Genomic DNA, 13,678 nt, shown 5'->3' with positions numbered 1-13,678 from the left:
ATTTTAAAATGGTGTGAACTTTTTCCTGTAACTAATTATTCAGCAAAAACTTTATCTACTTTCCTAAAAACTTTTTTACTGTGACTTGATTCTCTTTTGCTCAGAATGCCTCATATATGACAAGTAGCATGGGAAGTTGTAAGTGTAAGATTTCAATAATGGGAGAAAAAGTTAATATTATGATGACCGCAATCACAGTACAGAAAAATGCCTCTTGTTGAAGGCGCTCTTGGTAACAATGCTTAAAATAATATACAGTGCTTCTTTTAGTCCAGGTTAAACATGTTGTTGTTGTTGTGGTCTTCAGTCCTGAGACTGGTTTGATGCAGCTCTCCATGCTACTCTATCCTGTGCAAGCTTCATCATCTCCCAGTACCTACTGTAGCCTACATCCTTCTGAATCTGCTTAGTGTATTCATCTCTTGGTCTCCCTCTATGATTTTTACGCTCCACGCTGCCCTCCATTACTAAATTGGTGATCCCTTGATGCCTCAGAACATGTCCTACCAACCGATCCCTTCTTCTAGTCAAGTTGTGCCATAGAACAATGTAACTTAAAAGACAAAAATGATACGTTCTAAACATGTGACAATTAAAATATTTACTTATTTATTAGTACAAACACAACCGCAAATATAAAACCGGAAGCAAATAAGAAACTTCTAAATGTAACAAGTCTGGCAATTTTGTTATGTTACTTCTCTCATATTTTCCACATTCAGTTACTCCAATACTAAAGTCGTTTACATGGATGCACACGTACAAAGCAAAAGTAAGGGGCAGCTGAGGGTGGAAATCTTGGATCACCCCACAAGGCATGTTCAAATTGCACATATAGTCTATTATTGCAAATGAATGTAAAATAATTAATTTTATTCAAACCTCAGCAACTGTGTCATAATAATGAAGTGTATACTTTGTTATAGTGGGTGAAGTTTTAGAAGCGATACACAATGAAATAAAGTAGTGATATACAAAGATTAGTGTTATGTTATACTGATCCCGGTGATCATGAAGGAATTGGCAGTACACTTTTTTCAGGTACCATCATGGCATGTTTAAGATTCAGATCACTATTCATGCATTTATGAAATTGCCATACAGCTGTTGGTTCATGACACCTGTTTCCTTGATATAATTTAGTATAATGTTCATAGGAAAGTTATTACTCTTATGCCATGAGCTACTTACCATATATCTGCTGATGCTTTGTTAGCCTCCTGGTAGGTCTATTAATATTGAACTCATGCTCCAAGTCATAATCAGTTATCTCAAATTTCTCTACCTCATCGTCTGACATTGTTTGTAATAACCCAAAGCTGCAATTAAACAGAATAACAATAAAGAAATCACAAGCTATAAATAAGTACATGAAACATACTTCACAGTTGCGAATGCGAACACCTATCAGCTGCATAAGGTAATGACAACAATGAAAATTTGTGGCAAACAATGACTCAAACCCAGATTTCCTGCTTTACATGAACAGTCACCTTAACCACTTTGGCTATCCTTGCACAACACTCACTGACAGACCCAAACTTCCATATGCCATTGTTCCTGCATCACAACCAGTACTCGTCCATGCATTATGTAATTCCTGTACTGCGGATGACATTTTAATTGAAGGTCGCTGCCTGGTATCGGCAGATAAATACAACACTGCAGTGCTTGTGCTGTTAAGAACAGTGCAATGTTCCTTCGGACAGACTTTGCATAATTTGTCTTAACAACGTAGGCTCTGCTTTATCATATCTATAAATAAGAGCCTCAAATCAAATACACACTGACTAACAAATCCCTTCCATATCATAATGATAGAATTATTGGCAGAAGTACACAAATTTATGCAATCAACAGAAGCAAAGTTATGAATTTTTCATATTCACGAAATAAACAAAGGTAAATGAAGTACATGGCTTAACTTCGTGATTTCAAAGGAACAATCCCAGCATTCATTAAGAGATTTTACGGAAACCATCAAAACATTCCAAATCTGGGTGGCATCTGTTGGCTTCAGCAATTCACAATCAAGCTGACAATTTTCAAGCTAACACACATCATGCTACAGTACGCGTAAGTCTGTCACCATTATCTTCATTGCAAAAAATAATATCAAAGTAAGGGAACCCTTATATATGCTTTCAGCACACAGTGATACAAAAATGTGTCATACTGACCCGCTGCACCAGTTCACAGATTTTCCTCAACAGGACCTCCCACTGCCTCTAATCTAGACTCATCAAAGTTCATACCACCTGGCATAATACAAAAGTTTAGTCTTTCCTGTCTCTAGTGAACAAAAATACCTTGCTCTTCATGCCTCTGCCAACAGTTCTACCAATAATTACTACATATTAATTCTATGCAAAAATAGTGTCTAGCAAACAATGCAAGCCATCAGTGTATTCCCTGAAGTTTCACGACATATTTTACATAATTGGTGTTTGTGATGTTTTTATTTGTATGTCATTCATGTTCTTTACAGCATGTCATTTACTTACTAGGGGGCAGTTTCACGGATTGTGTTTCACAAAAGATGTACAGAGAGGAAGAGGAAGTGGGAGGTGACAGGGACAGGAGAGAGAGGGAGATATTTTGTGATCTGGTGAACCCAACAAATGTGAACTGATTTGTTTTTCTTCTTTAACACATTGTGTATTATGTAAAAACCAAATAGTCCATGATCACAAGTACTTCTACTTGCGATCATACATTGTTTCCACAAGGCTCATCTGGGAAGTATGGTTACGAGAATTTTTTGAAATAGAAAAAAATGAATCTATTTTAATAAAATTTACATGCATTGTAGTATAAGTCTCGAATTGTTTTCCCACATAATCATCATTTACCTCAATACATTTTGTCATCCATGGGATGAGTTTTACGATTCCTGTGTCATAGACATCTCCCGCAGCCTTTTTCAGCCAGTTCTTCACTTAGATTTTCATCTCGTCACTGTCAGAAAAGTATTTTCATGAAGATGTTCCTTCTATTTAGTGAACAGGTGATGAACAGGTGATAGTCACTAGGTGCAAGATCGGGGTTGTGAGAGGGGTGGCTTAAAACATCCTAACCAAAAGAAGTCTACAACTCCTGTGTTACATGAGTGGTGTGCGGAACCGTGTTGTCATGAACGAGACAGACTCCCATTGTCAGCATACCATGTAGTTTGTTTTGTATAGCTCTGCGAAGTATCTTCATGGTCTCACAATATCTTGCAGCATTTACCATTTCACCTCTTTCCAAAAAATCAAAGATCGCAACCTCTTTTCTGTCCCAAAATACTGGCACCATAATATTCCTCACTGTTTGCTGAATTTTGAATTTTTTGGCAGAAGGAGATGAGTGTGGTGTCGCTGTATAGATTGGGATTTGCTCTCTGGATAAGCCCAAGTTTCATCTCCTGTCATTATAGAGTTAAGAAAAGCCTCGCGTCCAGTCTCAAAACGGTCAAGAAATGCAGCACTGGCACTGATTCTGTTCATTTTGTGTACTTTGGTAAGCATCTTGAGCACCCATCATGCACACAACTTCTGATAATTTAGTCGATTAGTTACAATTTCATGAACAATAGTTCATGAAATGCTTGGACAAACTGCAAGCAGGTTGTCAATTGTTGAATGGCGATCATCAGAGAGAAGATGTTCAATTTTCTTCACCACATGGTCAGTCACAACAGATGACCTTCCACTTCTGCTTTCATCGTGAACTTCAGTCCTTTCAGAATTGAAATTCCGTACCCATTTTGTCACATACATCCTCTCCATAAACTGAAACAATTTTATGATGAATCACAGCAATGTTCATGCCCTTAGCATTTAGGTAGCAAATTAAAGTGTGCATTTCACACTTGGCAGGAGCCAGAATGAGAACGCTCATTTCTAACAGACACTAAACACTAACCAACAAGCTACTGATTGTTGGGAATGCTCTTTCCTTCCACTGGCTTCCCACTACACAGCAGTGGTACCAACTACCCCCACAGACATTTCAGGCTAAGGCTACATGCCTTGCAACCGTAATTTCCAGATAACCCTTATGCACCTATATACACCCTCTGCCACCCACGGTATAGTGCTTGGCAGAAGGCACCTTGTATCACTACCAGTCATTTCCTTTTTCCTTCACAAAACAGAATGAGGGAAGAACTATTGTCTATATACCTATATACGAGCCTTAATTTGACTTAAATTCTTGGTCTTTCTGCAAAATATATGTTAGAAGCAGCAGAACTGTTCTGCTGCCAACTTCAATGCCCGTTGTCTAAATTTTCTCAATGATGTTCCACAAAAAGAACATTTTCTTCCCTCCAGGGACTCCCATTTAAGTTCACAATGCGTCTCCATAATACGTGTGTGCTGATCGAACCTACAAGCAGCCCACCTCTATATTTTTTTGTCTTTCTTTAATCCAACCTGCTCAGGATCCCAGACACTCAAGCAGTACTCAAGAAAGGGTCACATTAGTGTTCTATATGCTCTTGCCTTTACAGATTAACCACATTTTCCTAAAATCTAAAACTCTTTCTATAAATCGAAGTCGACTATTCGGCTTCCCTATCACCGTCCTTACTTCCACATTCCATTTTGTATTGCTTTCCAATGTCACACAAAGATATTTAATCAACATGACTATGCCAAACAGGACACTACTACCGCTGTAGTCAAACGCTACGCAATTGTTTTTCATACTCATTTGCATTAACTTACATTTTTCTACATTTAGAGCAAGCTGCCATTCACCACACCAATTACAAATTTTTTCTAAGTCAGCTTGTCTCCTCATACAGTCAGTGAATGATGATACCACAGAGTCATCAGCAAACGGCCACAGACTGCTGGTCACTCTGTCTATCCGATCAATTACATATACATAGAATAAACGCAGTCCATCACTCTTCCATGAGGCATTTCTAACGATACTCTTTCTCTGATGAATACTCACCATCAAGGACAATGTAGTGGGCTCTATTACTTAAGAAGTCTTCAAACTACTCACATACCTGGGAATATAGATCTGATGAATTATTTGTTTGACACATAGAACGCCTACCCCTACGCCCTCCATACAGGAGTCTGTGTGACGGTCAAAGAATGGTATGCTTGTACGACTCTCCTGTGTGAATTATTTCTTAAAAGCATAATTTAAAACTTCGGCTTTTCTTTTGTTCTCTTTGTTGCCACCCCAAACCAATCAATGACTGACTGGATAAAAGCTTTCAGTCAACTTACTGATTTTACGTGGGACTAGAATCTCCTTGGTTTCTTGGCAAGATCTTTCACTAAAGCATAACAGTTGTTGTATGCACTGCACATCAATCTTTTTACCGACATGCTAATTTCCACTAACTTCAGCCTGTTACCATTTGTGCATTATTATTATTATTATTATTTTTTAACTGAGATTGGAACAGTCTCTGCTTCCTCAGCATTTTCTGAATTGTATTATTAAACCACAGGGGGGGGGGGGGGGGGGGAGAGACACCTTTTCTGTCGTTAATTGATTTATACTTAGCACATACTTCTCCTGAGCGTATTTACAATCCATTTAAAATTTGCCCATAATCTCTCTTCGTTCATTACACTGAGCCTAAAAGATGTCAACTCATTATCTAAGTGGGATGGTATGAACTGCATTCTGCTCTTTCTAGCATAAATGGTCTCCTAGCATTCTTGATAGATTTATTAACTTTAGTAATCATTGTCACTATGATGATATGATCACTAATTCCTATCTCTAAAATGACTCCGTCAATAAGGTCAGGCCTATTTGTAGCTACTAGGTCTAAAATATTTCCACTACACATGGGCTGTCAAAGTAGCAGCTCAAGACAGCTTTTGGAAAACGTGTTCAAAAGTACTTCAGAAGACTGCCTGTACGTACCACTTCCAACAAATTCATAGATGTACCAGTCCACATGCAGTAGGTTAAAGTCGCCTCCACCTTGTATAGCATGATGTGGATATTGCTGTGCTACTTCACACAGGTTTTCTTTGAATGACTGTAAAACTTTACAGCAGAATCAGGTGGCCAGTAAAGATATCCAACAATTAACTTGTGTTCCAGAGACATGTTACACAGACTCATTTTTGACCTTGATAGATACAATATTCTTATTGACTGCAATGAATATTCCCCCTTTGGCATCTAATCTCTTGTTCTGATATAGAATCCATGCCTCAGTAAATAGACGTATTGTCAAACTGTGGATCACTATTATCTTAAAGTGACTATGCCACCTCTCACCACACTGCATATTAGTTACAATTACATCCCTGGCAAAAACCTCTATTTTTAAACTATTATCTGGTGTTTTCATGTTACTAACAAGAACATCCATATCCAAAAATCACTATTCTGTGGAGATATGTTAGTTTGTCATTCACTGCTTTGTAAACATTTTTGGGTTTTTAATGGTATCACTGATTTGTCATTTCTTGCGTTTTGTATTTCCACGATGTCAGTGGTGTCACTCTGTTTACTAATCTCCAAAGAATTAATGTTTTCTTCAACTTTTCTGACTACCAATGACAAATGAAATACAAAGACACTTTCTAAGTTCTCTGAGGAAAATCACTTCTGTGAGTGTAATGCAGGAAGAATTTTTTAATTTCCACAGTATTTGGGAAAAAAAAAGTAAAAAAGCCCGCTGAAGTAGTAAAGTCAAGGTCAATACCATCTTGCAGTTTCAGCAACATTTTACTGCTTCTTTTGCATAATATTTTCTTTATCAATTTGAAAACAAAAGTTGAGGAAAACTCATTTACATGGCTGCACAATTTATGTATCACTTTAATCATATAAAACTCACATCTTTGCGAGCCTATTGCTACAATTGGAATACACAAATCATAGCCTGCACCTGAATAGGAAGGGGAAGGGCAGATTAGCTGAAAATGAAAATCTTGCAGAAAGTGTAAGGGGAGCCACAGGCACACAAGAGAAAATTCCTGCGATTACTGGAGTCGAAGGAGCACTTCTTTTTAGGTTAGAGTCGGATAGTATAACGAATCCACAGATAGACCCTTCACTGTATGAGTACAAAATTGAAGAACAATCAATGGAAGCAGTTACTCCATAAACTATTAGGAGTAAGCGTTTGGAACAAAATGTCTGGGAGTATGTGTATGGAGCAATTTGAAGTGAAACAACAATATTAAACAAATTGCGAGTAAGGCAAATGCCAGACTGAAATTGGAAGAATCCTTTGGAAATGTTGCCCCTCAACAAAGGAAGTAACTTACAAAACTCTCATTCCATCAACTCCTTTCAGTATGGGATCCGTAAAAGACAGGCTGCTACAGGAATTAGGGAAGATAAGCACAGTTCATTACCGGTTCACTTATTAAGTGCAAAAGCATCATGGAGATGCTCAGCCAACTCCAGTGGCAAATACTGCAAGAGAGGCATTATGTGTCCCACTTGGTCATTTATTATTCCGAGAGCATGTGTTCCTGGAAGACTCAACTAATATTTTGCTTTCTCCTACATATATCACACAAAAAGACCGTCAATAGAAACTCAGAGAGATTCGAGACCACATGAAGGCTTACTGGCAATCATCATTCCTGCGAGCCATTTGCGACTAGAACACGAAAAAGGGAAGGGCAATGGTACACAAAGTGCCCTCCACCACACACCATATGGTAGCTTATGGAGCATAGATGTTGAAAGAAATCAGAGCAAAATACAAATATAGTATCTGTAGCAGCTTGCAGAAAAATAAAATCAATTTGTTTCATCAGAACATTAGAGAGTTGAATAATAAGGTAGATGGGCTTCTTATAGGCCTAGCAGATGGGGAAAATCTGAGGTGATACATGGTCTGTGCTTCTCTGAACATCACATTACAGTATGGATGAAGAAGTTAAATACCAGGGATTTTAGACTTCCATCATTCTTGTCTATAGTTGACATGGAAAAAGGACGACTTGCAGACATATATAAAAATTGGACATAAAGTCAGAAATATGTTGAAACAAACAGTTCTTGGGTAGATCAGAATGTAGAAGTAGATGCTTGTGAATTGCTATTGCAGAATACTTTTCTGGTAATTGTAAAATGACCTTTGCGAAGCTTTCAGCTATTTATGAGAAATACAGATGTATTATCGAGCTACATGTCAGACAAGAAGAAACAGTTAGTAGTCTATGATTTCAATGTAGACTTCTTAAAAGATACGAACGGAAAAAGGGACTGGAATCATTATTTGGGTGTTCCAATATAATTTCAGCAAACAGTTGGCCAACTTGTGTGCAGAGAGACAGTAAGACACTGATTGGTAACATTTATAATGTAGAGCTTAGGCTGGAACAATTAGTGTGTACTTGATTATTAATTGAGTCTCTGATCATGATGCACAATATAACACCTCACAGCCCTGAGGCTGATTCATACAAAGCAATAAGGCTTTTTAATGGGAACAGGAGTATGTTGAAAAAAGTGCTAGGGGGTGAGCCATGTATAGAAAGAGATGCTAATGTCAATTCAGTTTATTCCATAGTAAATTTCTGTCAATATTTGAAAGCTGCTTTCCTGAATAGTTATCCAGAAGCATTAAAAAACAAGTAAGCTATGATAAAGAGATTTAAAATCTCATGTAACAGGAAGAGGGAAAGGCAAGAACAAGTCAGTACCCATCATTACTTGCATACTACAAAAATACTGGGGTCAACGGAGGCATCCGACCCCACCCGTCAGCTTTGACCCGTGACGTAAGGGTGTTGTGTTGTGTGATGTCATGGCGGTGCGGAGTTTAGTTGAGTGTGTTGTGTTTGTAGATGTCATCTTGTTGCGGTTGGTGGTGACCTCTGGTGGTGTGTGTATGGTCTGCGTGTTATGTGGTGTATTGAGTTCATTTGGGTGCCGGTGCTTGAAGTGTGCATTTGTCAGTCGTGACTGTTACAGAAGAATGGACATTAGTTTCAGTGAGTTAAGAATTAAGTTTCTGTTGTGTTTATGTCATTGTGGTGTCGTTTGATGTTATTGGTTTGTTGTTTGTCGCATGGTAAGTTGTTTAAGTCAATTTGTGGCTTCTTTTGTTAGGTATGGATATGACTTCTAAGTTTCATAGTGCACATCTGTAGGCTGAAATGGGGCACGACATGTTGTCCGTCATTTAAGTTCCCGCAACTTTTTGGGCCCGTGGCAGAGATAGTGAAATGCAGCGTATGCAAGCAGATTATGCGGGTTGGTGTGTGTCTGTGTGTGTGATTGGAGTGAGTGACCTAGTGTGTAGTGCAGAACTTTTTTGTGGTAAGTAGTCTTTTTTTTTGGGGGGGGGGGGGGGTCTATTGTTCACGTGTTATGATGTTCGGTGGGTTTTTTGTGTTGTTGGGTCACTGACAGTGCACATAGGACAAAATGAGAAGAATGAAGACCAGAGAGCAACTGCTGATGAACCAACACACTCTACTACGAGAGAGAATGATAAAACTAGACAAAGGTTTTGTAGAGAAAGGAAACATAAAAATATGGTAGAAACAAACCATACCAGTGAACTAGGATCTTACAAATGTTTCCCGATATTAGGCAAAGCTGCACGTAAGGCAAAAAAATCACTTCCAAACAGTCCAAGGAAATGGACTGCTGTTGTCATGAAACTGGTTAAGGAACAGGATCTTGCTGACATTAAAAGAAATGTTAAGATATCCCCAAAAGGTTCAAGAAGTTTGCCAACTGAAACAAGAAATAAAGTAGTTGAGTATTTGAGTCAAGATGATGATAGTCGAGCTACTCCTGGTATTCATGATGTAAAATCTATTAAAGACAGTAGAAGTGGAAAACGAGAACATGTTCAGAAGTGGTATATGATTATGACTGTTGGTGATGCCTATGAGGAATTTAAGAATTCAAACCCTTATATCCACTAGGAAAGTCAACATTTTATGAACTAAGGGCAAGTCACGTACTACCAGTTTCATAAACACCTCATAATGTGCGTGTATGCAAATACCATGCAAATTTTAAATTTCTACCTGAAAGCAGTTCACATGTGGTTCTAGTTGCTTCAGAAAGTTACTTGTGATGTAGAAAATGAGGATTGTATGACACAAAAATGCAGTAAGTGCAAATGTGATCAGATGTCAACATTTAAAAGGCATTTCTGGATAAGAGAAAAACAAGCCAAATATTTTGAATCTTGTAAGGAAGAGCTTACAAAGAACTATGTTGCCATGCAAGTTGACTTCGCCAAGAACTTTTCTTTAATGTCACAAGATGAAATTTAGGCTGCACATTGGAGCCATACACAAGTAACATTATTTATGTGCTATGTATGGGATAGTCTAAAGACTGTTTCTTCTTATGCAATTGCAAGTGGTTATCTTTCACATGACAAATTTACAATTTGGTGCACATCTAAAACAGCAGAATTGAAATTTACAAGAAGTTCATATGTTTTCTGACAACTGCACTGCACAGTTTAAAAATAAATTTATATTGTTCTACCTCTGCTGCACTAAATCCTGTTTGGGAGTTGAAATTCAGTGGAACTTCTTTGCTGCTTCACACAGCAAATGGGCTGTTGATGGGATAGGAGGAACAGTGAAGAGAACTGTTTGGAGAAGAATCAGAAGTCGGACAGTGGTGGTGAATAATGCAAAGTAATTTTCAGATTATGCGAGTGGTAAATTGAATGAAGTTCACATTCTCTCTGTTTCAAGCAGTGGTGTAGACATGACAAAGGAATGGCAGTCAAGGCTTTGGGAAGATGTCATTCCTATTCCTAAAGAGCATTCCAACCATTATTATAGAAACTATGACAGTCACCAAAGGAAACATCTGGCAGTGAAATGACAAGATATGAAATCTTTCGGGATATCTCTAAATCCAAGAAAAATTTTGTGTTTATTCAGATTCCGAAGAGTCTAATGTTCAAGATAACCAAGCAACATCAGAAAATGAAGTACTGGCAACCATAAATGAAACTAAGGAAATTAAAGCTGGAACCTTTTTAATCATCAAGAGGGGAAATGGACAGAATTTCGTTGCTGTGTGTGTGTGGCCAATGCAATCAAGGTTATGTTTTTAAAACCATGTGAGAAAGAAAACAAACTCTTTTCTGCTAATGAAAATGACATTTCAATTGTTTCCTTACAAAAGAATGGAAATACGGAAGCGTCTGATCCCGCCCGTCTGCTTTGACCCATGACATCACAAATATGGCGGAAACAAAAACAAACACACACACTTTCCACAAGAAGCCTAATGACACTAACGGGACAAGCGCGGGAAATGGGGTGTTTTGGGTGGGGGGGGCCAAACTAAATATAAACAAATTTAGACGCCTTGCGTAGCTACAACGTGTAAGTAAAGATAGCCATGCATGAATACCCTCCCACCTCCCCAGGGGTCGTAACCCCTGCAACCCATAGAAGATAAAGATGCTTCAGCAGCTGATTAGTGTTTTTTGTCTTTTTTTAAAAATAAATCTCACGGGATAGAACGAACAGATCAGAAAGATCAATATAATAAACTAAAACAGAAATTGGAGGAAACAGGTAATTAAAATAATTAATAAGCGTTTTCAAATTAAAAAAAAAAAAAAAATCTCACGAGATAGAACGAACAGATCAGAAAAGTAAATAAAAGAAGATAAAACAGAACTGGAGACAGCCAAGCTCCGCGCTGTCATGACATCACACACGACAACACCCTTAGGTGACGGGTCAAAGCCGACGCTTGGGATCGGACGCTTCTGTCGACCCAAAAGAATATTGTTAAATTTTGAATTCTCCTGTGATTCAAATGAAAGGAAATAAAGTTTTTTATTACTTTCGTGAAACTATTTAAGACTGTATTTCTGTGTATATTACTTTAGTTACCTAGTTAGGTATTCATTCCTTTATTTATTTGAACTTGACAATACTTCATTCTCCATATTGTATATTATGTTGAGCTAAGAGAGAGTTTCAGCTGAAGATGAGCTGCCTGTTAGTCTCTTTAAAGAACTGCATCTTTTTTATTAATTTAACACCAACACCAGTTGCATTAAGCAATGCGACTTCTTTGTACTGCAAAAATTGTAATGAATACGTTATCACCCTTTAATTCTCTTAAATATTGAGAGAAATTTGTCACATCCGTGACATAATAATGTCACACCCGCAACAGCAAAAATTATGTTATTACTTTGAAAATAATGTAAGTTTCTTTCTGATACTTTCATGGCTAATGCAGTACGTTATCAGTATTATACTGTTATTAATTTGTTTACACATAATCATTCAATTCACAGATTTTTCCCTGTAATGGTCAATGTGCTACATTGCACCTCGGAATTTTGTCACACCCGTGACATGTGATTTTTGGTTAATAACATAGGTTTCTATCAATTACAAAAAGAAAATTACATTCAAACTTAGTAATGTAATCAATTTCCTTTTACACGATATATTTTGAAAGAGGAATCTTTAATATGGGACATTTTAAAATTAATATACAGTCCATTTATAGAGTTCAAGCGTCACACTCGTGACTACGGAATCTGTCAAGTAGCAACTTCCCTTTCCATAATATTGCAAACAAGAAGCTTAGTTCCGCATGTTTTGCATTTGGAAGTTGAGAAGTGGGTTTAGTGCACACCCTCTTTTAACTATCTTAGAATTCATGCTCTTACTTTTCACTTGGCTTTGTTGGTGGTATAAAAAATCAATTTCATCTGAACTTTTTTTCTATCAACACTAATAATACGTGTCACAAAATAATTATATAGTACGCATTGTTTCTTTATTTGGAAACGAGTTATGGGCACCACAAAATCTTGGTTGTTGTGACAATGATCGATAGCGTAGACCAAGGTCTTGGTAGGCTGGATGGTGACAATTTGATTGAAAGCTAACGAATCAACCATTGTGGATGTCACATAAAATCTGTGGTAATACATTGGCCTCTGGCGTAAGAAAAGGACAACCGGAGTTAAGAAGTAGTGGTTAATTTTAATCATATATTTCGGTCAAAGTACAGATCTCTGCAAGTTTACAATACTGTATGGTTGGACCAGTCTTTACTGGCAGTTACACTGACTTAACTGTAGGAAGGTAATCCTTAAATTGTAAAAGTACGGCGGTAATAAGGAAGCAATCGCTACTTCACTTTTTTGCTAAAATCTATTTCTCCTTACCTCTAAAGCATGCTACAATGTATGATACGCATCATATTATACACATTAAAATCATGTTTTAATTATTTTCACTCATGAAAACTTATACGATCACATATATTTTTCACTTTTTAACAAAATCTTATCTACCGGAGTCACACAAACCAAAGACTTCATTCGCATAATAATTGCAACCACAGATTCGTATGTAACTATCGTCTAAATCGATACAATAATTTCGATTGTTACGCACTTGCGAATGTAATCATAGAGTAAGAACCTAGCCAACTAAACAAGCCAAAGCACGCCTTTATTGTTATTTCATCCCCTTCGATGCACATGGGTGGGGAAGGTGGGGAGAGGTTGTCAGCGGTATAATATTCGGCTCTTCAGCCAAGGGAATTAGAAAATTTGTAATTAGAAACAAAATTTGAGTCTGTTTTTTAATTGTAAGTTAAAATCAAAAACGGACAGTTATAAAAACGAAAATTTATACAAGTTAAAAACACACTTTAGTAAGGTGAAACTCTTCTGATTAAAAAAACACATTAAAGCACTACATTTTCACTTAGT

The 13,678-nt window shown here is 37.3% G+C and overlaps 1 protein-coding gene across 1 annotated transcript in view; it reads right to left on the bottom strand.

Moving 5' to 3' along the window:
• Positions 1 to 13,273, bottom strand: part of LOC126176834 (tuftelin-interacting protein 11) — a 148,717-nt gene extending 135,444 nt beyond the window's left edge. The window contains exons 1-2 of the mRNA XM_049924021.1: positions 13,127 to 13,273; positions 1,192 to 1,319 (exon numbers count right to left, since the gene is read on the bottom strand). Of these exons, the coding sequence (XP_049779978.1) occupies positions 1,192 to 1,300 (109 nt within the window). The 5' untranslated portion in view covers positions 1,301 to 1,319; positions 13,127 to 13,273. The remainder of the gene's footprint in view (positions 1 to 1,191; positions 1,320 to 13,126) is intronic.
• Between the last annotated feature and the right edge of the window lie 405 nt (positions 13,274 to 13,678).

Source organism: Schistocerca cancellata, chromosome 3, assembly GCF_023864275.1.
Source record: "Schistocerca cancellata isolate TAMUIC-IGC-003103 chromosome 3, iqSchCanc2.1, whole genome shotgun sequence".
Lineage (NCBI taxonomy): Eukaryota > Metazoa > Arthropoda > Insecta > Orthoptera > Acrididae > Schistocerca > Schistocerca cancellata.
This window is presented reverse-complemented; position numbering and strand designations above follow the sequence as displayed.